Genomic DNA, 21,767 nt, shown 5'->3' on the forward strand with positions numbered 1-21,767 from the left:
ATGTCACATGGGCTCTTTTCTTCTCTCACATACTAATGATATTTTCTCTTGCTTGTATCTTTGGTGTTTATTTAAGGAAATTAAGTTGAAATTTTTGTTTTGATTTTTGTAAACATTTTTCTAGAAGCATCTTACATTTTTCATGGCCTGTACGAATAAATCTGGCGGCTGAGGGGATATCTTAGTGGTCACATGCACTAACTATTCTTTCAGAGGACCATGGTCAAGTTCCCAGCACGTACACGGTGGCTCAGAACTATCTGTAATTACAGCCGTCCAGCTGTAAACCCTCCAAAGGCACTGGGCATATATGATACCCAGACATAACCCCCATCCACATGCAATAAATAAATAAATAACTTTAAAAAAAAAAGCCAAGGATTTGAGCTAACAATGGTTAAGACCCTTGGCCATCACACATCATGCTTCTGGTTGTGACTGAGGACTCAAGCTGTTTCTAAATTAAGGATTAGGTAAGAACACAGGATGGACCCCATTCCTTCCAGCCTTTGCCTTTACAGATTTGAAAAATTGGCTTAGAACCGGTTATAGAACTATTTGTGTAAGATCATCTATAAGTTACTGTTTATTTGTGTAAGATCGTCTATAAGTCACTATCTGTGTAAGATCGTCTATAAGTTACTGTCTATTTGTATAAGTTTGTCTATAAGTCACTATTTGTGCAAGATCATCTATAAGTTACTATCTATTTGCGTAAGATGATGTATAAGTTACTGGACCCACATTTGGAATAATAACAAAACACTTCAGAACCGCTGTTGCAAAACAATGCTACATTTTTGATATATTTAAATGTGATATTTATACACTTTTGCTCAATAATGACAGGAAAGGGACGCACACGGCATAGTTTATAGATCCATGTGTATTGAGATGCTTTCTATTCTATGTTTCTCAGCCAAAGAATGTCTATTTTAATATTAACTCTTGTATGACTCCTGAAAACGCTGAGCTCAGTGTATCTCACAGCTTCAAATTCTTGTGTGCTTTTTTTTTCTAGATCAGACACCAACACGGCATTTAAGAACAGCAAAATACATGTCTTGTTGTGTCATCAGCGTGTTTATCCTTGTTAATCAAACAAATTTCTTTATCTTTAGATAAGCAGTCTTATAATTTTCCTCTACTTGCTACACTAAAGTTATGCTACAGAGAGCTAGCATAATGTTTCATTCAGTAGAATACCAAATATGTTACCATATATATAATATTATACTCCCTGACAATATTCCAGAGCCAGAGAGAGATACGGTTGAGCAAGGACTTATCTCAGAGTGTCTTATTTTGGACATCAGCCTCTGCAGAAGTGGGTGCTTATGCCACCTTCATCCTGGAGGGTGACAGGACTTTACTGGAATATCACAGTACCCAGGAAGGACGTGGGCGAATCAGTAAACATGCGCCCATACTTTGACCAAAAGGGATGCTAAGTTTCAGGACACAGAAGTGTATGTAAGGAAAGTGCTTGTGTGACACGGTGGCTCTGGGATCAGAAGCCTTCACGAGATGAGAGTTGCATCTGACCTCGGAGGTAAGGCATGGAGGTGAGTCTTCCAGCCCTTCGTTAGAAGCACTGCCTGGGACAGAAACTGGATGTGTTGCATTGGCAAGCAAGTGTCTTCTGATCACTGCCACTACACACTGGAAGCAGAGAATTCAGCAGTGAGGTGGCAGCCAGTGGGAAGCTTTGCTGAGTTTGACCCCTTCTTGAAAACCTGCCGTCTCCTCTTTCATGCTCTGTTCCAAAGCCACCAAATCAAGATCACTAGGGACGGACTAAGAGTAGCTTTTCCTTAGTTCAATGATTAATTGGATAAGTAAGAAGAAAAACATGTAAGTTGGTGTACCAAAGTACAAGCGAGACAGTGGGATGTCTTTAAAACAGAATGATGGGGACAGAAAGGAAATCTCGGTAGACAAAGGCAGAAAGAGAAAAACAGGGTGCTTTAGGGAGAGCGGGAGCCACAGCCTCTGCATGGCCTCTGCGCTGCACGGTGCTTGTGTATGCCCATGCTCCTCATTAGTGCAGTTCACAGATGATGTGGGCAGAGTGAGCATTTATGCATCCCGATGTCATTGCTCCTATTCTGACTTTGATTCTGTGGAACTTTACAATTCTGATTTTTACACTGAAGCAGATGTTGGCATCAATGAAACCATAAGAAGAGGCAATGGCCGTCACTAGAACAGCCATTAAAAATGCATCTGTGGCCGGGCGGTGGTGGCGCACGCCTTTAATCCCAGCACTCTGGAGGCAGAGGCAGGCGGATCTCTGTGAGTTCGAGGCCAGCCTGGTCTACAAGAGCTAGGTCGAGGACAGCCTCTAAAAAAAATGCTGCAGAGAAACCCTGTCTCGAAAAACCAAAAAAAAAAAAAAAAATGCATCTGTGACGTGTCCTGCCCAAGCAGGGTGAGGAGTCAAGAAACTTCAGCTGAGATAAGTGGAAAAAAAGAAACCAAAACACAACAGAAGGAGTTTCATTTGAGATTTTGTTCAGTGACTAATTGCTGAATGTTTCCCATGTGTTACATGGGTGTTTGTGTGGGGTACATGTGTTGAGTGTATACAGAGTAGAGGGTGTATTTGGGAAGGCATCCATTATGTGTTTAGGGATGTATGTGTGTGCGTGTGTGTACGTGTGTGCGTGTGTGTACGTGTGTGCGTGTGTGTGTGTGTGTGTTGTGGAGTGTATTTGTCATGTGTGAGGTGGTTGCACATGGAGATGCAAGATGAAGATAGAAAGACAGGACAGAAATCAGGGCTTGTGTAACTGATTGTGAACACCAACCGTCTGAGGTATGCGCAGTGACCCCAGCACAGATTCCCTAGCAGATGTCTTGGGCACAGTGGTCCAGAGGTTACAGAGATGTTGGGCATGTCCCAGGCAACTGTCTGGATGTGAAACAGTGCTGTTTGCCAGTCCAAGTATGGCCTGTCATGAGTAGCTTTCCTGCAGATGTTGTTTCCTGCACTTTGTGTAGAAGTACAGGTGCATGAAGGGAAATGTGCATAATATCATGTTGCTTTGTTTTGTTGGAAAAGGATCATAAAAGAAAACAACCCCTGACCCCATTTGGAAATGTTTAATTCGTAATCTGATGCCTTGAAGCCATGACCAACAATTATACATACAAAAAGTGTCGATATGACTCTTCTCCTATAATTCCTGTATGCATGAATATATGCCATCTTCAGTCAGTCACACAGGAGATAGAAATCCATTGTTTGAGGTGACATCAATGAGAACATGGCACAGTCCTCTCCAGTCTTTCAGGGTCTTCTTGTTTATTGAGACTTAGCTTCAAAGCGCTGCAATGGCCGTCAGTGCTCCACCTGCCCTGGCATCATTACCAGGTATGCAACTGACCACATCCAACAGTCTTCCACTGTTAACACTGTGTGTCAGCCGCAGCAGCATCCCACTGGTCTCTGAGTACGTCCAAGCCCCTCTCGGGGCGTGTGTATGTGCTCTCCTACCTGGCAATTCCCCCCCCCCCTCGGGGCATGTAGACATACTCTCCTAGCTGGCAACTGTTCTTCCCTATAACTGCACATGCCCTTCCCCACACCAGTCACTAGACAGTCAGTCTCTGTGACCAGTCATTGCTGTGGCCTTCCGCATGATTTACGTCTCACCCTAGTTCTTACTAAACGTTTGCTCGTTCAGATGAAATCAGGTGCATTCAGGGCGGTATGGCTATTGACTGCTTGATTGCTCATAAACTCCTTCTTCTCAGTTAAGACATGAAGTCTATGAAGTGAGAGGGCAGGACTGTCAGTGAACCTGCCTGATAGATGGCTGGTAAAATCTGGTTTCGTGGAAGAAGCGGATGGATGGAAACGGGCAGGCATTCCTGCCACCGCTCACTTGTTCTCCAGCTTCTGAAGAGCTCAGGTGAGAGTACATAGTTAGTAGAGGAGACACAGACCATGTGCCCAGACACTGGAGAAAGCCGAGAAGAGAGCCCTATTGGGGAAATCTTTCTATGAGAGTTGAAGTGATGGATTCAGAATGTGCAGGGAGATACAACCATGACTGTGTCATAAGACACCGCCACATTCTTCCTGAGGAGCAGGCAGAGCCCGAGATCTGTTTGCTTTCTGCCCTCTCTGCCATTGCTGCCCCTTAGTCCATGCTCAGCACCCCCCCCCACTCTCCATCCCTTCCTCTGTGTCTACATCTATTCTCTCGCACGCTACCCACCGACTCTCTTCCTTGTTCTAGTCGTTGACTGTTGTTTACTGTCAACCTTCTTCACTGATGTCTACACTAATTCTTCATTTCTGCTGGAATTTATGTCCTCTGTTTTTCCCTTTTGGTTACTGTCTTATGTATCTGGGCACATTGTGTGTGTTTGAGACTTAATCTATAGTACTACAAAAACATTATTATTTTTTCTATACTCTTGGGTATTCTCATAAGTAGTAAATCCTCTTATATTTTCCATTGATAGAAGGCAGGACATGGTGTCAGTTTTCCTAAGGAGTATATAAATGTCAATTGAGAGTTGGAATCAACTAGTATCTTTATCTTCACTCTACTTGGGATTAATCTTCTGGAAGGGGCCCTAGTGGTAACTGAATGCCCTAAAGACAAAACAAAGAGAATTGTATTTGGAGGTCACCAACATCACAGGAAAAGTTTGGGCTTTGTGCACACCTACTTGTCAGTAAGGAAGAGAGGATCCAAATGCTAAGCCTAGTTGTTAGCAGGAAAAAGGCGATTGTTGATCACATTTCTTTAATGTCTTCTTTCAGTCCTCCCTTTCCCTTCCACTGTGTCTATTTTCTTACCAAGGGCTTCCTTGGGCCAGATATCTCTTCTCTACTTCCTTCTTGGCAGCAGCTTCCTTTTCTAGCTCCTTTTCCTAATATGCTCCCAAATTTTCACTGCCCAAATTTTGTTTAAAAATCTGTTTGGTAGGCTGGAGAGAGGGCTCAGTAATTAAGAGCACTGGCTGCTCTTACAGAGGACCAGTTTTGCCAGCATCTGTTTGGTGGCCCACAACCATATGTAACTCCAGTTTCACCTTTTGTCATCTTTAGGTTCTACACACTTGTGGAACACACAAACTCATGCAAGTACACATACACATAAGTAAAATAAATGAGCAAGACATTTAAAAAAAATTTAAAGTTCTTTTGCTGATAGCATTCTCCTTGTTGAGTTGGTCGCGTTTCTTTTCAGAAAATTTTTATTTTGGAGGAATATTGGAGGAGTTTCAGAAGCTTTTACAATAGTAAAGGTTTTGTGTGCATCTCTGTGTCCCCTGATGTGAAAAATAAATAGAACCTGTAAATCTTGCTTCCTTCAATTCTTTTTCATCTTATTCAAATAGTGCTTTTCTCTTTCATTAATTCTTGGACACTTGTTAGTTGATAGTTTACTCTGTAGGAAGAGCGGTTTCCTCTCTATTTGGTTATATCTCTGTTATGCTATGAACTCATGACTACTTATCTAGTTTTTATTGGTTATAATCCACCGCTAGCCTTACTTTTTGTGTTTCTGGAATTGTTACAGCTCCAGCCTCCCCAGGCTTTTCTGCTTTAGTCCATACGCACCGTAGGCACATTTCCATCCCTTCTGACAATTTCCTTGCCACCCTACAGTACTCCTGAGCTACTTCATATTTCCAGTGATAATGTCCTAGAGACAATCACTTTTCAAGGACCTCTGTATTCTTTTATTGGAGATTGACAATGGAACACTAGATATTCAATGACAGGTTTTTGCTATTGGGGTGTCATGGTTATTAGGAAGTGTATGATAACCCAAGCAAACATGCATGTTTTGCTTTTCTCTTTAACAACAAACCCCATGAATGCCTTTGAAAAATTTATTCAAGAAAAATTATACTGCTTTTTTCACTTAATATTTTCATAACAGTCTTTTGGTATTTTATACATGGTCTTAGTCCATTTTGTGTGGCTGTAACTGATTGATGATCAATATAGAATATAGATTTATTTGGAAAATGGTTATGAAGCTACAAAGTCCGGACTGTGGTGCTGGTGTCTGGTATGGGTCACCATACTGAGCCATAACATGGTGGAAGGACAAACAAACAGGCAGAGCACAGAGAAGACCCTTGACAGACTCATCCTTGCTTCAGGAGCCCACTCCCAGAGCAACGGCAGTGATCCACACTGTAGCAATGGTAGTTAATTTCAGAATGAGTCTCGGAAAGGAAACCCGGCTGTAGTGGGCATTCTAGATCCATGCCAACATAAATAAAAGAGCTCGAAGACAAAGGTGATGTCTCTTTAAAAGTTTTCAAATATGGGGCTGGAGGAATGGCTCAGCAGTTGAGAGCACCAGCGGCTGCTCCAGGAGGCCTGGGTTCTATTCCCAGGGTTGTAGTGACTCACAATCATCTATCACCATCTGATCCCATGGGATCCAATGCCCTCTTCTGGCCTCTGTGGGCATGAGACATGCGGTGATACCCAGACATATTTTCCGGCAAAGCACTTGCACACACAGAATTTTTTTTTAATTTACCAATATAATGATATTTGGGGAATATTAGTTCTATCTGTTTATGAGATGTAGGCAAGGAAGAATTTGTATCAACAGCATGAAAATCATTAAGATCCAGTTTAGAATTGGACAGTCTTTAGCCATGACAGTGTCTGCAACAAAGTAGACAATGTGTGTTAGTTGGAGTCAATGAACAAAAACGTCACCAGCGATACTATTCGTAAGCAGTTGTTGCCATGTAGTTCTTCAGTGTAACAGAAAACTTGTAAATATTTTGTATCAGAACATCAAACAAACTTTCTATAATCACACATAGCTTAGTTCATTCCATAGACAGTTGCCATCTGGACAAATTCTAATAATTATAATATTAAAGGCTTGCTCTGAAGGGAAACCAGAGTTTTAAGAATGTGTGCTTTCAATGAAAGATTCTAGTAGATACTGTGGTATCCTAGTTTCCCTTTCTTTTGCTGTGACTAACACCATGACCAACGCAACTTGGGGAGAGAAGGCTTTATTTCGTCTTGTGCTCTCAGTCTGTTGTCCTCCCTTGAGGAAAGCCACGGCAGGAACCGGAAGGCAGGCTTCCTGACTATTTGGCAAGCTGCCCTCTTGCCCAGGGAGCAGAGCAGAAACCATGGAAGAATGCTGCTTGCTGGATGGATTGCCCAACCCCAGGACCATTTATTTGCCTAGGGATGGTGCCTTCCATAAGGGACTGGGCTATCCCGCTTTAATTAATAATCAAGACAATCCCCCACAGTTATGCCCATAGGCCAATCTGCCCTAGGAAATTCCTCAGTCAAGGCTCTTCTCTCAGATGACCCCAGGCTGCGACAAGCTTGCATCTAAAGCTTACTGGGATGTGTGTTAGATTTCCCCCCTAAGTTCTCATTGTGTTATTATTTGTGGAATGAATCCACCTGCATCGGATTGAGTTCCCTGAGACGAAGTGTGACTGAAAACCCCTTGTTTGTGAATTCAGAAATGATTGGCACACCGAATGTGTTGATTGGCTTACAGATAAGCTAGACCAGTTTGCTAAGAAAGTATCTACTACCTGCCAAAATAAAGGGAGAATCTTGGGGAAATATTCTGAATTCTTTGAGAGAGTAGCCCAATGTCTCAGTAACACATGGTCTTTTCATTCATGAACATCAGTGAATGATTAGACATGATACTTCTATGAAAACAATGTTGAGGTGATAATATTGAAGAAAAGAATCTTATGAATCTCTTCAGAGTTGGATCCATTCTAAATATTTATAACTTTATTGAATAAAAACATAAATAAGCTATACATAGTGGGCAGTATTCTATTTCTCTTAGTTTCATTAGTAAATAGTTCAGGCTCGGTAGTTTTCCAGTTGCTGGTGGGAGGACTGGAAATCTGATGTGTGCATGTTTGGAGGCGCAAGGGCTGGCGTTTTATGCTAGCAGAAGAGGTGTGAGAAAAAGCGTTGAGCTGATTTATCTCTCTCTCTTTAGATAAGTTTCATTTAGCTATTTTCTAATTTCAACTTCCTAATGTACAGCATTCAGTCAAAATTTCTTTACATAAAGGTAAGTGATCATTGTTGAAAATCTAAATTGTTTTTCTTAAAAAGTCAAAGAGCTAATTAGTTCTCTCCTGCAGGATTAGTCCTGGACCACTTGCTTCAGTTCCTCGGCACAGACAGAAGTCTTCCTAGTAAACTTCATAATAGTGTGCTGTTTCCTCATCTGATTAAATAAGTCTTTGGTATTTGAATTTTTATGATGGCACTCTGAGCTTGAAGCTCTCGTAAACTTTTTTCCTGAGGTCCTGCAGTCATTTTCTCTCAAAACTAAGAGGGATGGGAAGGTTCAGAGCCCTGAGGAGGCTGAGAGGTGACTGCTGATGTGTCTAAGTGGGGCCAGCAGGGGCTGCTGCCAGGGACAAGGCTGCCACATTCCTGCTGTGTCTGGCCTTGGACTCCCTTAACATCATAATCTGGATTCTATTAAGGGAATTCTGTGTTTTTCCTCTGTAAGAGTCACCCCCTACCATGACAAATATTTAAATATATATATATATATATATATATATATATTTTAAAGTTGGGAAAGCAAACTTTTTCCCAAAAGAAATTTATAGTTCAAATTTATACCAATTTCTTCCTAACTAGAGTAAGCTAGGTTCTCCCTAAAGCTTCGGTTTTCCCGTAAAACATTGCTCTCCTCTGGAAGAAGCGGGCTTTCTTTTTTATAGGCGAGGGAATAAAGCAGCACACAGATGTGCCAGTGCTGGGACAGGCTGCAGAATGTACCTGGGGAGCATGGGGGTGTGCAGTCTGGAGGGGAAAAGATGAAAGGGAAAAGACTGGATTGGGATGCTCACATAAGAAGGAAGTGCTAAGCTTTTGATCCAGCTAGCGTTTCCTTCTCCTTCTTTCCCTGGGAAGTGACTGAGGCTGTGCCAAGTCATTTTCACAAAGCCGTTTTTACAGGTACCCAGCATTCCCTGAGTGACTGTTGCCTTTTCACCCTACAGGACTGTCGTGATGCCTGTGGCCAAAGAGTTTGACCCAGACATGGTCCTGGTGTCCGCAGGGTTTGATGCGCTGGAAGGCCACACCCCTCCCCTAGGAGGTTACAAAGTGACAGCAAAATGCAAGTATCTCTTCCAAGACGTCATGAAATGCTATGACGTCATAGACCGTTTTGTCCTCTGCGATATGTGATACCTTTTACATGAGTTCTGTAAACTCTGGGGAGATGTTTGAAAATGATTGGCGTGGTATTTACTGTTCTGTCAGTTTTGTGTCTCTGTAGAAAATTTCATTGAACAAAAGCAAAAATAATTTCCTATGGTGGACTTGATAGACATGTCAGAAACTTGCTGCATTTCAGGAGTCTTACTTTGCGTTTAGAGAGTAAAGCAATATGGCTTCTGTCTGTGATCTAGTAGCTGATCCGAGAAGTCATAAGTCTAGGAAAACTACTGGGCCTTTTGAACGGAGAACGTAGCCGTGATTTTTATTCCATTGTACATGGAATAGAAATAGCTACTTGGCAATAATGTCATGTGCTCCCAGGTTCAAATACAGGCTTCATTGTGCTACAGCATTCCTAAGGGTCCCTGAGGCCTGTGCTGGCCTTCTGTTGGGTTGCAAGGACACACTTTCTGGCTGTGTTCCACAGCAGCCAGCTACCCAGCAGAGAAGTGAATTTTGTGTTTTATTGTGTTTGAAGAATTTGAATTGAGCTAGACGGGAACTTTCTTTAAGAACAATTTCCTTACTCTGCACAGGAAAGTGAAGCATGTGTGTAGTGCATGCATGTAAATATGCATTGGCACCATGCGCACTTACTAAACAAGACAACACTGTAGAACTACAGAGGACGGCATCCGGTATTATAGGCTTTGGGGGAGCCGAGAGCAAACAGAACAAAAACAATTCCAGCGGTTTTAAGTGGGAGAGATGAGTTTGGAACGCGTTTACTATATTAATTTGCAAAGAACCAAGAAACAGCTTCGTGCCAACCTTTGTTTGTCGTTGGCTGCTCATGTGAGAACATTTCTGCGCTCTAATTGTTCCAGTAACATTGTTAGGTAGTAGCTATTTTTAACATCTATTATTTACCCAGGGTTCTTGGTGCCTTGTTGTCTATCGAAAACATATTAGAGCCGGCAACTCCACACACACAACAAAAAACTAGATAATGCATATTGTGAAAAATTGAATACAGAGGCATTTTCTTGTATTAAATATCTTTATGATCCTTGCGGTGATGCTGCTCACAGAACTCACCTCAAATAGAAATCTGTCTTTCTATTGTAGATAAATCTTACTGGAGTCAAGGCTGGTAACTCGTTTACTTTAAGTAAAGAAAAGTAAAGTTTTATATCCAAACAAAGGAATACCTAAATGATACAAACCCCAAGGGGAGAAAGACAGAAATCTGGGAAGGGTGGCCCTTTGCATGGAATTCACACATCTCCTTCAGGAGTTGGGAAACGCGGGTCTTTGAGTCTTTCCCCTTGCCAAGAGGTGGAGGTTTAACTTCTCCATCTCTCCAAGGGAAAAGGGACTAACCATTGTATTAAATCTTGGACAAATGATTCAAATGTCACATTGAAAAGTAGAATCACAAACAGTATCGATGTGGTCTCTTTTGCTTATAGATACTAGAAACATTGTGTCTAACACTTTTTGCTCCGGCAGTGCTGGTCAGCTTTCCGATGACGTGATAAATTAGCTGAGATAGTCGCCTTACACCATGAGGAAGGGTTGTTTCTGCCAGCAGTTTTTGAGTTTATCACTGGTGGGCCTGTTATGGTGAGAAGTAAGCGGCATAGTACAATTGTTTATCTCGTGGGTAGGGGGGAGAAGAGAAGGGAAGACCCTAGAATGGTATAATTCTCTACTAAATCACCCCTTCCGTGACCCGACAACCCCCTACTAGCCCCGTCTCTTAAATTCCTACTTCTCTCCTACACCACCATGTCCATCCTGAGGACCCAGCTGCTAATTTGGTGGCCTTAGACCCCAGTCCTTTCACACAGAATGCAAGGAAATCTTCAACGTTTCAAATCTACTAATATAGCAATATTTTATTTATATTTTATATTATTTAAAAATAAAGCTTGTCTAAAATCAGAAGGGTAAAGCTAAATCACTAGAGGCCGGACAGTGGTGTCACACACCTTTAATCCCAGGATTTGGGAGACAGAGGCAGATGGATCTCTGTGAATTCAAAGCCACCGTGAGCTGCACAAGATCAGTGCAGAAACAAATTCGGGTGGCGGTGCCTCAAACTTTAATCCCAGCACTAGAGGGAATTGCAAATGGGAAGAGAGAGGGGCTCTGGCTCTTTAGTCTGTGGTGGCCCAGCCTTGGTAGAGGTAAGACTTCTCTAGTGGATTGGCTGCTTTGCTTTTCTGGTTTTCATGTTGAACCCCAGTATCTGACTCTAGATTTTTATTATTTGTGCTACATGCTAGCATATTTATATTTATATAAGGGATATTTTATTGCTTCCTGCACCCAAATACATATGACTGTAGAACAGTCCCACCGTCCCTTCATAGATTCCTAGTCCCTGCTCATATCTCTCTTCTTGGATTTACTGTCCAACAGAAGCTGCCATGCAGGAGGCTATCAGGTAGTAGTGATTGCTCTTGGCCACTCCATCAGGAAGGTTCATAATGAGGGGAGAGGTTCTTAGAATGTGAAGAAGAGGAGAGGCTGTTTGGAACAGGTCATAGATTTCGTAACTGGGAGTGTGATAAAGTGTTTGTGGATTTTTAGTTGAAATGGCGTGAGCTATGTACTGGATTTCTCTTCACTGAGGGAAAAAAACCATGCCACCACATACAAAAGAATAGAGATTGGAATGTGCCCTCAGTAGGTCACATTGGGGTCAAAGACCCACAAATACTATCTGTGATAACATGGACACCAGCACCCACCTCTGAGCAACCACATCATCATTTCAGGGAGGCTGTGGGATGCTGGCAACAGTTTCTCACCATGGACGTCACCACCCTAACTGGGCAGGATCTGGGATTGCTGCACAGCCTTCCGGAGACTCCCAAGTGGCTCTCCTCTGGCTTGTACCAGGCAGATGCATTCTCTTCAGTTTGACAGACAGGCGATTAAAATTGAGATCTCAGTGCTCTGTGCCAGAAGTCATCCTGCCAGGGTGCAGAGTCCCAACACAAAGTTGAAAATGGGGTACAAATCTAAAGTAAATTGTAACTAAACTATATGAAAACAAATGTTCTGCTAAACTTTTTCAATTTTAGCTAAACTCATTCTTGTTCCAAGTCAAACACTGGATGATTTGATCTGAGAGCGATTTGAGGGTACTGTCATTTCAGACATCTGAAAATTTATTTCCTTGGCACGTCAAATTGAGTTTTTACAGTACTTTATTTTATATTTTTGAAAGGAAAGGAAAGATCAAGTCAAAACAACAATGGATTTTGTTCATTTTAAACATCTAAATAGCTGTCTGACATTAAAGGAAGAAAGGAAGGCTGTTTCTGAGACAAGAATTTCAGCCTAAATACAGAGGTGACTTTGAATAAAGACGATTCTTAGCGTGGCTTTCTTCTCTCCTCTCTCATCCTTTTTTTGTCTTAGCTACAAAACTACAACATAAATGTTGGGTTTTGTTTGTGTTAAAGTTGAAAACAATTTTAACGGACTTTTAGAAATATTTGCTTAGAATTTTTGTTCTTCTTTAAATTCAGAGCCAAGATTAAGTTCCAACCTAAATGCAGGCTTCTCTGCCCTAAGCCCAGAGCTGTGACCTTGAAAGCATCCATTCCCCTTACTAGATATTCTAGTTCGTATCTGGTTGTCTTCATGTTATAGTTTAAGAAGATTGTCATGGCAACAATGCCATGTTCAAGAGTGATACTGGCTTTTCCCCTCCCAGAGTTCCCAGCTTTGTGGTGTTATCACCTCAGGAGAGCAAAAGCTCTTTAGTTCCAGCTCAGTTTCAGTTTCACAATAAATATGCTTTTCTCTCTCTCTCTCTCTCTCTCTCTCTCTCTCTCTCTCTCTCTCTCTCTCTCTCTCTCTCTCTCTGTCTCTTTCCCAGCTGTGCCTGTTCTCTGTGTCCCTTGGTGTGCTGTAGTGAATTCCTACAGGCAGATTGCTTATCCCATATGAATAAGAATCTTTTTCCTCTGGAAAAAAATGATAGGCATGTCTGATAAGATATATATTATTTTAAAACCATATACAATTTTTATTTTAGTAATAATTCTATAGTTCCTGGGATATAAACCATATAAACCATTTTTATCAGATAAAACAGCATTGCTTTTATTCATTTAATTTTTGAAGAAGAAACCATGTAACATTATCTTAGAGACTTGCTTTCCTACTGTTTCTCCTGTTTGTAAATCTTCTCCCTACTACTAGGAGTGCGGTAGGATAGGGAGCCAGCACAGTTTTGGGCAAGCACCTGCTTAGATGAACTCAGACCTAACTGCCAGTGATTTTTCACAGAAGAACAAGTGTTTCCTGATTAGTTGGCCCACTAAAAATAAGTCTCTAAAAAGCTGGGTTTTAATCAAAACAGCAAATAAGTGCAAAGAACCAAACGTGCTCCATACGTTAGGCTGTGTTGGCCATCCCACCTGCCCATAATGTCTGTGTGTGCTGCATCTTGGTTCTGATCTGTATGAGGATGGTGGAGCTTAGAGAGCCTTCCCTCTGCGCATTTTACTAACCCAGAGCTTAAAATAGACTGAGCCAGAACAAGAGCAGCGTGGTACAGCTGCTTCCCTTTCTACTGTGTCTTTCTCTCCAGGGGCCTCACATCTATCTTAAATTGCCCATTTTTTTAAATCTTTGGTTTTCGTCCCACTACTTAAAATTTATAAAGACACTGAATGCATTTACTCGTGTGATTTCTTTACTGTATGCTTCTTCTTTCTCTGTGAAGGAAACTGCATTTCAGTCTGTGGGGAAAAGTCTATCCACCAGTTTGGTCTTACTAGTTACCTGTGACTGGGGAATCTGTGTCATGCCCTCTAATGATAGAACATCAGTCCATGGGCAACAAGGGCGGAGAGGACAGCATCTGTGACAGTTAATAACCTATACTTCCTGAGGATTCACTGACCCCAGTAACTTCTCTGCTTGTCCTCCTCTATATGAGGGTAAGAACTGGAAGAAACAAGCTGGGTGTGGTGGTCTATGCTGTTAAAATCTCAGCACTCTGGAGGCGTAGGCTGGAGGAGGAACCTGAGGCCAGCCTGGTCTACATAGTGAGTTCTAGATAAGCCAGGGTTACATAGTGAGAACCGGTCTCAAAAATAAAAACGAACACGGAAACAGGAATACCGGGAGGAAAGGAGTCAGCATTGACTCTCCAAAGCTCCTACCACCAGGCTACATTGCGAAGAAGGATCTTGTAGGATTCTGCACTGTGTTTTCAGAGACTAGCCCAGTGTCTGGCAAATTGTCGACACCAGCTTTTGAAGGAGTGAAGCCAATGGTGTAGATCTTCTACTGTGTTTTCTTCTCTATAAATGAGTTAATAATTTGTTCACTGTTACACTTCCTGTTTATTTTGAACCACAGATACATATCTCACAATATTTTCATTAACACAAACTCAGAGTTCTAAAAATTATCCCTCACAGTTGTGACTGTTCAGTGGTTTCTCCTGCTGTGAGTTGTGTTGAAAGAAGCTCTAACAATTAGACAGGGAAGTCATAATTTCCTTGTCCCTCTGGGTCTTGGACCATGTGCCTATTCTAGCTATTAGCACCTGCTAGATTCTAATTGGTTAAGACAAATTCATTTTCACCCTTGCTGGGAAAAGTCAGACTAGAGGATTATTGAGTTCTGTAAATATTAAACTTTAGTTAGACATGAATAATTACTACAGAGGAGCCGTGTGTGTGTGTGTGTGTGTGTGTGTGTGTGTGTGTGTGTGTGTAGTGTGGTGTACGTGATAAGATCTCTTTGTGCTATGCTGGACTGAAGTATGTGACCCTCCTGCATGATCCAGCATTATAAGCATTTTCTACTAGGTCCAGATAAGTTGTTTCTTAACTAGGAAAACAATTTAGTGAGGATCTGGAGCAACATCATCTCAAAAGAATAAATAACTTACTACTGTCAGTTGTTAATTTTATTGTTGACATCATTTCAAACATTCTGAAGATAAAGTTAAACTAATTCTTGGCATGTAAGTACTCTCTAGGAAGAACAGATACACTAGGCAGATACTTTAGTTTCCTGGTAGATGGTGTAAGCTCCTATAAACAACTTGTAGAATGGTGAAAAGTCCAGGAAAGCCATCAAGGTTCTGGATACATAGTAGCTGATTACTGGTTCAACTGCAGATTATGGTGGCTGCAGAATACAGCTCCTTACTAGAGTACTTCCCTGACATGCACAAGACCCAAGGTTCAATCCTTAGTAACATATACACAGTGTGGAAGTACATACTTATGAACCCAGCTCTCAGACATGGAGGGAAGAGGGTCAGAAGTGCAGGATCATCCCAGGTTACTCGCCGAGTTAGCGGGCAGACTTGGATACATGAGACACTGTGTCAAAGAAATAAAATCAAACAAAACAAAGGTCAGCTTAATAAGAGAAGTGCCTGCATCTCACATTTCCTTATCTGTGTCTATGACTGCTTTGTAAAAAGTCCAGAGGCAACTGGACAGATATTGTGCCTTTAAAAGAAAATAAACAAGTATTTCTTCATGGTAAGGAAGCATTAGTCCTCGCCTGCTTAAACACTTTGAGTTTTGTTTTGCTGTATTGAAAAAGGAAATCTACTCTTGACATTTTAATATGATACAGAACAAATTCTTTACTGTTATGCATTTTTAAAAACTGAACTGTCTAAACACAGTCAAGAAACAGAAAAAAAAAAGCCTGAATCAAACATTTGGGGTTCAAGTCAATAGCAGACTAAGAAGTTTCACCATGGTGAAGTGGGATTTATCTTCAGACACATAAGTAGTTCAGTACAGTCGAATAAATAAATGTGACACCCCATGTTAGCAGAGTAGAGGATAAAACCATACGATCACCTCACTAGATGCCACAAATGCATTAATTTTATGGATAAAAAAAATCCTCAACAACTTAGGTAAGATCATATACAATGGTGGAAAACAGAAAGCCTTCCCTTTAAGACAGGAAACAAAAGTTGAGGATGCCCTATTTGACAGGGATACCCCTGTTCAGCCAAGGACTGGAAGGGCTAATCAGAACAGTAATACATGAAGAAGAAACCAAAGCCATCTGTATGAGAAAGGAAACCCATAAATTCTCTGTTTGCAGAAGACATAATTCTGTGTATATAAAATCCTAAGGAATGTGGGAAAAAACTGGACCAATAAATAAAGACAGTGGAATTGTAGTTTCCAGTTATCAAAAAAATCCATAAAAATCTATAAATAAACAATAAACTATCCAAAAAAAGAAATGAAGAAAATAATCTCAAAGTCAATGCCCCTGGGCTCTCAGATGACCACAAATTCTTGCAGACCATTTCGTGACTAAAGCAGGAACACTCATTTCATCTCGGTAGTGTGGTCACCGTTAAATTGCCTCCTAGGAATCACGGAGTGTTTGTGCAAGGGGCTGTACTCAACAGCTGTCTGTCTGAACTGCCTACTTGTTTTTATGGTTAGGTACAATAGTAATCTTTACCAAAAGCAATCTACAAATTCAATGCAATGCCCATCAAAATCCCAGCAAAATTCTTCACAGACCTTGAAAGAACAGTACCCAACTTCATATGGAAAAACAAAAAACTCAGGAGAACCAAAACAATCCTGTACAATAAAAGAACTTCTGGAGATATCAAAATCCCTGAGTTCAAACTCTACTACAGAGCTACAGTATTGAAAACAGCCTGATATTGGCATAAGAACAGACAGGAGGGCCAATGGAACCAAATAGAAGACCAGGATATTAATCCACACTCCTTCCAAAATCTGATATTTGACAAAGAAGAAAAAAATATCAAATGAAAAAAGCATATTTAACAAATGGTGCTGGCATAACTGGATAGCAAAATGTAGAAGAATGAAAATAGACCCATATCTACCACCATGCACAAAACTCAAGTCCAAATGGATCAAAGACCTCAACATAAAGCCAGCCACGCTGAACCTTATAGAAGAGAAAGTGGGAAGTACACATGAACGTATTGGCACAGGAGACCACTTCCTGAATATGACCCCAGCAGCACAGACACTGAGAGAAACAATTAATAAATGGGACCTCCTGAAACTGAAAAGCTTTGTAAAGCAAAGAACATGATCAACAAGACAAAAAGACAGCCTACAGAATGGGAAAAGATCTTCATTAACACCACATCAGACAGAGGTCTGATCTCCAAAATATACAAAAAACTCAAGAAATTGGTCATCAAAAGAACAAATAATCCAATAGAAAAATGCAGTACAGCCCTAAACAGAGGACTCTCAACAGAGGAATCTCAAATGGTAAGGAAATGTTCAAGATCCTTAGTCATCAGAGAAATGCAAATCAAACCAACTCTGAGATTCTACCTTACACCTGTAAGAATGGCCAAGATCAAAAACACTGATGACAACTTATGCTGGAGAGGTTGTGGAGAAAAGGGAACACTTCTGCATTGCTTGTGGGAATGCAAGCTGGTATATATCTTTGGATGTCAGTGTGGCGATTTCTCAGAAAATTAGTAAACAACCTTCCTCAATACCCAGTAATACCACTTTTGGGTATATATCCAAAGGATGCTCAATTGTGCCACAAGGACATATGCTCAACTATGTTCATAGCAGCATTGTTTGTCATAGTCAGACCTGAAAACAACCTAAATGCCCCTTGACCGAAGAATGGATAAGGAAAATGTGGTGCATTTATGCAATGGAGTACCACACAGCAGAAAAAAAATAATGACAGCTTGAATTTTGCAGGAAAATGAATGGAGCTAGAAAGCATTATTTTGAGTGAGGTAACCCAGACCCAGAAAAACAATTATCACATCTACTCACTCATAGGTGAATTTTTAAACATAAAACAAAGAATACCAGCCTACAAACCACAATCCCAGAGAACCTAGACAACAATGAGGACACTAAGAGAGACTTACATAGATCTAATAAAAAAAGACAGTAATCTTAAAACACACCATTTTGTTTATTATTATTATTATTATTATTATTATTATTATTATTATTATTTATTGCCTTGAATATTATATCCCTGGAATCTTTAAACAAGAATTTAAACCATCATTTACATATCTAATTTTAAGTCATGTTTTGTGAAAGTTATAGAGCCAAAGAATAACAAAACATATCTTGATCTTATCTCTTTATTTCCACCTTCCTATGTTTTTCACTAGGTTTAAATGGTTACTAAAAATATCTCCAATGTATAAGCTTATTCAGAATTGTGAAAATATACAAAATGAAATAAAATCTTAACAACAGTGAGTTTCTTATTTGAATAAAATTCTCCAAATCAGAAAAACTGCTTTGCAAAGATGACAGTTTTCAGGCAGTGCTCCCTGCTTAATACAGAGTTCTCTTGCAACAGGCTGTCAGAGCTGCAGGCAGTGCTCCCTGTATAACATGGAGTTCTCTTGCAACAGACAGTCAGAGCTGCAGGCGGTGCTCCCTGTATAACATGGAGTTCTCTTGCAACAGGCAGTCAGAGCTGCAGGCAGTGCTCCCTGTATAACATGGAGTTCTCTTGCAACAGGCAGTCAGAGCTGCAGGCGGTGCTCCCTGTATAACATGGAGTTCTCTTGCAACAGGCAGTCAGAGCTGCAGGCGGTGCTCCCTGCTTCACACGGAGTTTTCTTGCAGCAAGCAGTCAGAGCTGCAGGCAGTGCTCCCTGCTTCACACGGAGTTTTCTTGCAGCAAGCAGTCAGGGTTTGGCGCTTTGGTTCAACACTGTTGTGCAGAAGCATGTCACTGTGTTAAATGCTCAAACAAATGCACAGTCCCCTATGAACACATGCAAGTAGAATTATAAGACATTTTTAAAACTACACAACATACTCCACTTACATATAAGAACCAATGGAAAGAAGGAACTTAGCTAATTTAAGAAAAATATTAGCAGGAAACTAGCATATCTTAAATTTGTGGATACTTTTATTTGTTATGACAACCAAGAGCTTTACTCAAGTGAATGAATTCCCTGTGTTAAATCTTATATTTGTTTACTTTCTCCTCAATTGTCTCTTCCCTTACACTAGATGACAAACCAAAAACCAAGCTATAGAGGAAGATTTTCCACCGGTAGTGTTTGTTTAGTTATTGATGTTATAAAACCATCCTTATCCTAGGTAGTGTTGCTTAGTTTTGAAGACCAAAATTACTGTAACTGTAGCCATATTAGTATTGCTTATGAAAAGAAGGCACATAAGGAGAGCTCACCCTGAAGGAGTTTGCCACCTGCAATTTATATTTAAATGTATATAATATTTCACTAATATTAATGTGTACTTTTTCATACTTTAACATGCCTGAAATTGGGATGCCATTCACATTCAGTGACATTTCAGTGTCAGACCAGCAATGATTCTTATTTTGACAACATGGCATCTAAAACTACTACAATTATTTTGTACCAGAATCAATGACATCTTATATGAAATGCAGTACAGTATTTTATTCTTTGAGATACTTTTTGAAATCCCAGCCGAAAGCCATGCTAAAACTGTAGCTTAGATTTTAATTCTGTACTTTCTTTTCAGATTCTTATTGGTTCATATTTGAAAAAAATCCAAAGTAATAATATTATTAGGGAATTTATCAATATATATTTTACTATGAGTTTGTACTAGCTCAGACAAAATTTGTTCTTCCTCTTCTCGAAAGGTCCGTAGGAAACGGCTATAACCCTTTATTTTGATGATTGCTGTCTGTAGTCACTGACTTCATTACTAGTCTCTCTCTGTCACTGTGGCAAAGACCCAAGCAGGTGAGGTGCTTCATAGATTTCAGCCCATATTTATGTGCTGCATTGCTGTAGGGAGAAACATCAAGTCATGGAGGTACAGCTGAGCAAAGATACTTGAGTGCATCCAGCCTTCAGGGAGAAACCAAGAGAAAGGGGCCAGGGAAAAGATATCCCCAGAGCTGAACCCAGCGCTCCACTTTGTCCAGTCAGGCTTCATCCTCTGTATGCCCAATAGTCCATTCAGATAGGAGTGCACTAATGCCTTAATTAATTGCTGAAGTCATTGCTTTCTCTGATCCAGTCATTTCTCCCAACCCCCACCACCACCACCAAAGACTCTATTGGAAACTAAGTCTTCAATCCATGACCTGTTGGGGAATATTATTTTCAGGTGTGTGACTTTTGTTTACGCTGCATTTGTTTAACTCTGTGAAGCTGTGTTGCTGTGCCTGTCTAAAACACCTGATGCTCCTAATAAAGAGATGAAGAGCCAATAGCGAGTCAGGAGCAAGGTTAGGTGGGCCTAGCAGGCAGAGAGTACAAATAGAAGGAGAAATCGGGAAGGAGAGAGAAGGAACAAGAAAACAAGGAGAGGAGGCTGTCAGGGGCCAGCCACCCAGCCAGCCACAGAGTAAGAAGGAAAGTAAGATATACAGAAGAAAGATAAAAAGCTCAGAGGGAAAAGGTTAATTAAATTAAGAAAACCTGGCTAGAACCAAGCCGAGCTAAGGCTAGGCATCCATAAGGAAGAATAAGCCTCAGTGTGTGATTTATTTGGGAACTGAGTGGTGGGTTTCCTCCCAAAAAGGTAAAAAGCCAGAAGAGCAAAAACATTGCATAACAATGACCCCTTTAGAAAGATTCCACGTTGAAGCATCACAACCATGTCTGTTTCCTTTCACGAAGCAGCTCGGTTCCCAAGGCACCAGTCCAGCAGGTTGATAAGTGACGTCACAGGTCTGTGCAGTGCTACGCAGGAGTTGCACCTATGTGACCAGGAATTACCAACGATCCTGTGCGTAGCTGATAAGCAATCAAGGAAATTATCAGGAACGAATGTGTTCCTTGTACCCAAAAGACATTTTCTTCTCAGGGATCTCATGGGACAGCGCTTCTGTGAATCGGTCCATGGGTTTCCAACCTAGCAGCTATCTCCTTACAGAAAGAAAAGATATGGGCTCAGGAGATGAATGGTTTGCAGTTTGGTCTAATTGACTAAAAACTCACTTTTTCTGTGCTTTTAACTTTTTTCTCAACTAGAATTAAGACTAATTATGTGAATGTTGGCTAAGTATAGAGCCATTTTAAGTATCAGTGAGGATGACTTCAGAAAGTTCAAATGTGACAATCTTCGAAAGCTAAGATATGATTTTGAGCACACTAAATTTTAGGATCATTCTATTCCCGTGCATATAAGGTCAGAATTCGTGTGTCAGATTGCTTTTCTAGTCCCATTCTAAAGCTAATACTGCATTATCAAAATGCTGTGGAAAGTTCAGTATTTGAAAATATCCAAAACACATGTGAAACCCTTAACTGTAGTTATCCTTAAAGAGAACTTCCTCTCCCTAACTCTATCCCAACAGAGTCTTTCAGTTTCTACTCCCGATGCTGGATTCATGGCTACAGATAAATCTCTGGGGATTGTGGCAGTTCTCACAACAGCAATTGCCACGAATCTGAGAATCCTAGATAGTTAGCCCACTCTGTCCAAAGATAACCCCTCGAATTCCAAATCAAGAGCACTTCTGTATCTTTTGACTCACAAACCCCAAACTGCACCTGAGCCCGAGACCCAAAGAGCTCTGGAGAAAGGCACTTTCTCTGGTCTCAGGACTGGGTGCA

At 40.8% G+C, this 21,767-nt stretch overlaps 1 protein-coding gene across 1 annotated transcript in view; it reads left to right on the top strand.

The window, feature by feature from the left end:
• Hdac9 (histone deacetylase 9) overlaps positions 1-21,767 on the top strand; it is a 617,997-nt gene that overhangs the window by 514,503 nt on the left and 81,727 nt on the right. Inside the window, exon 21 of the mRNA XM_038336352.1 lies at positions 9,016-9,134. Within this exon, the coding sequence (XP_038192280.1) occupies positions 9,016-9,134 (119 nt within the window). The remainder of the gene's footprint in view (positions 1-9,015; positions 9,135-21,767) is intronic.

This window comes from Arvicola amphibius, chromosome 7, assembly GCF_903992535.2.
Source record: "Arvicola amphibius chromosome 7, mArvAmp1.2, whole genome shotgun sequence".
NCBI lineage: Eukaryota > Metazoa > Chordata > Mammalia > Rodentia > Cricetidae > Arvicola > Arvicola amphibius.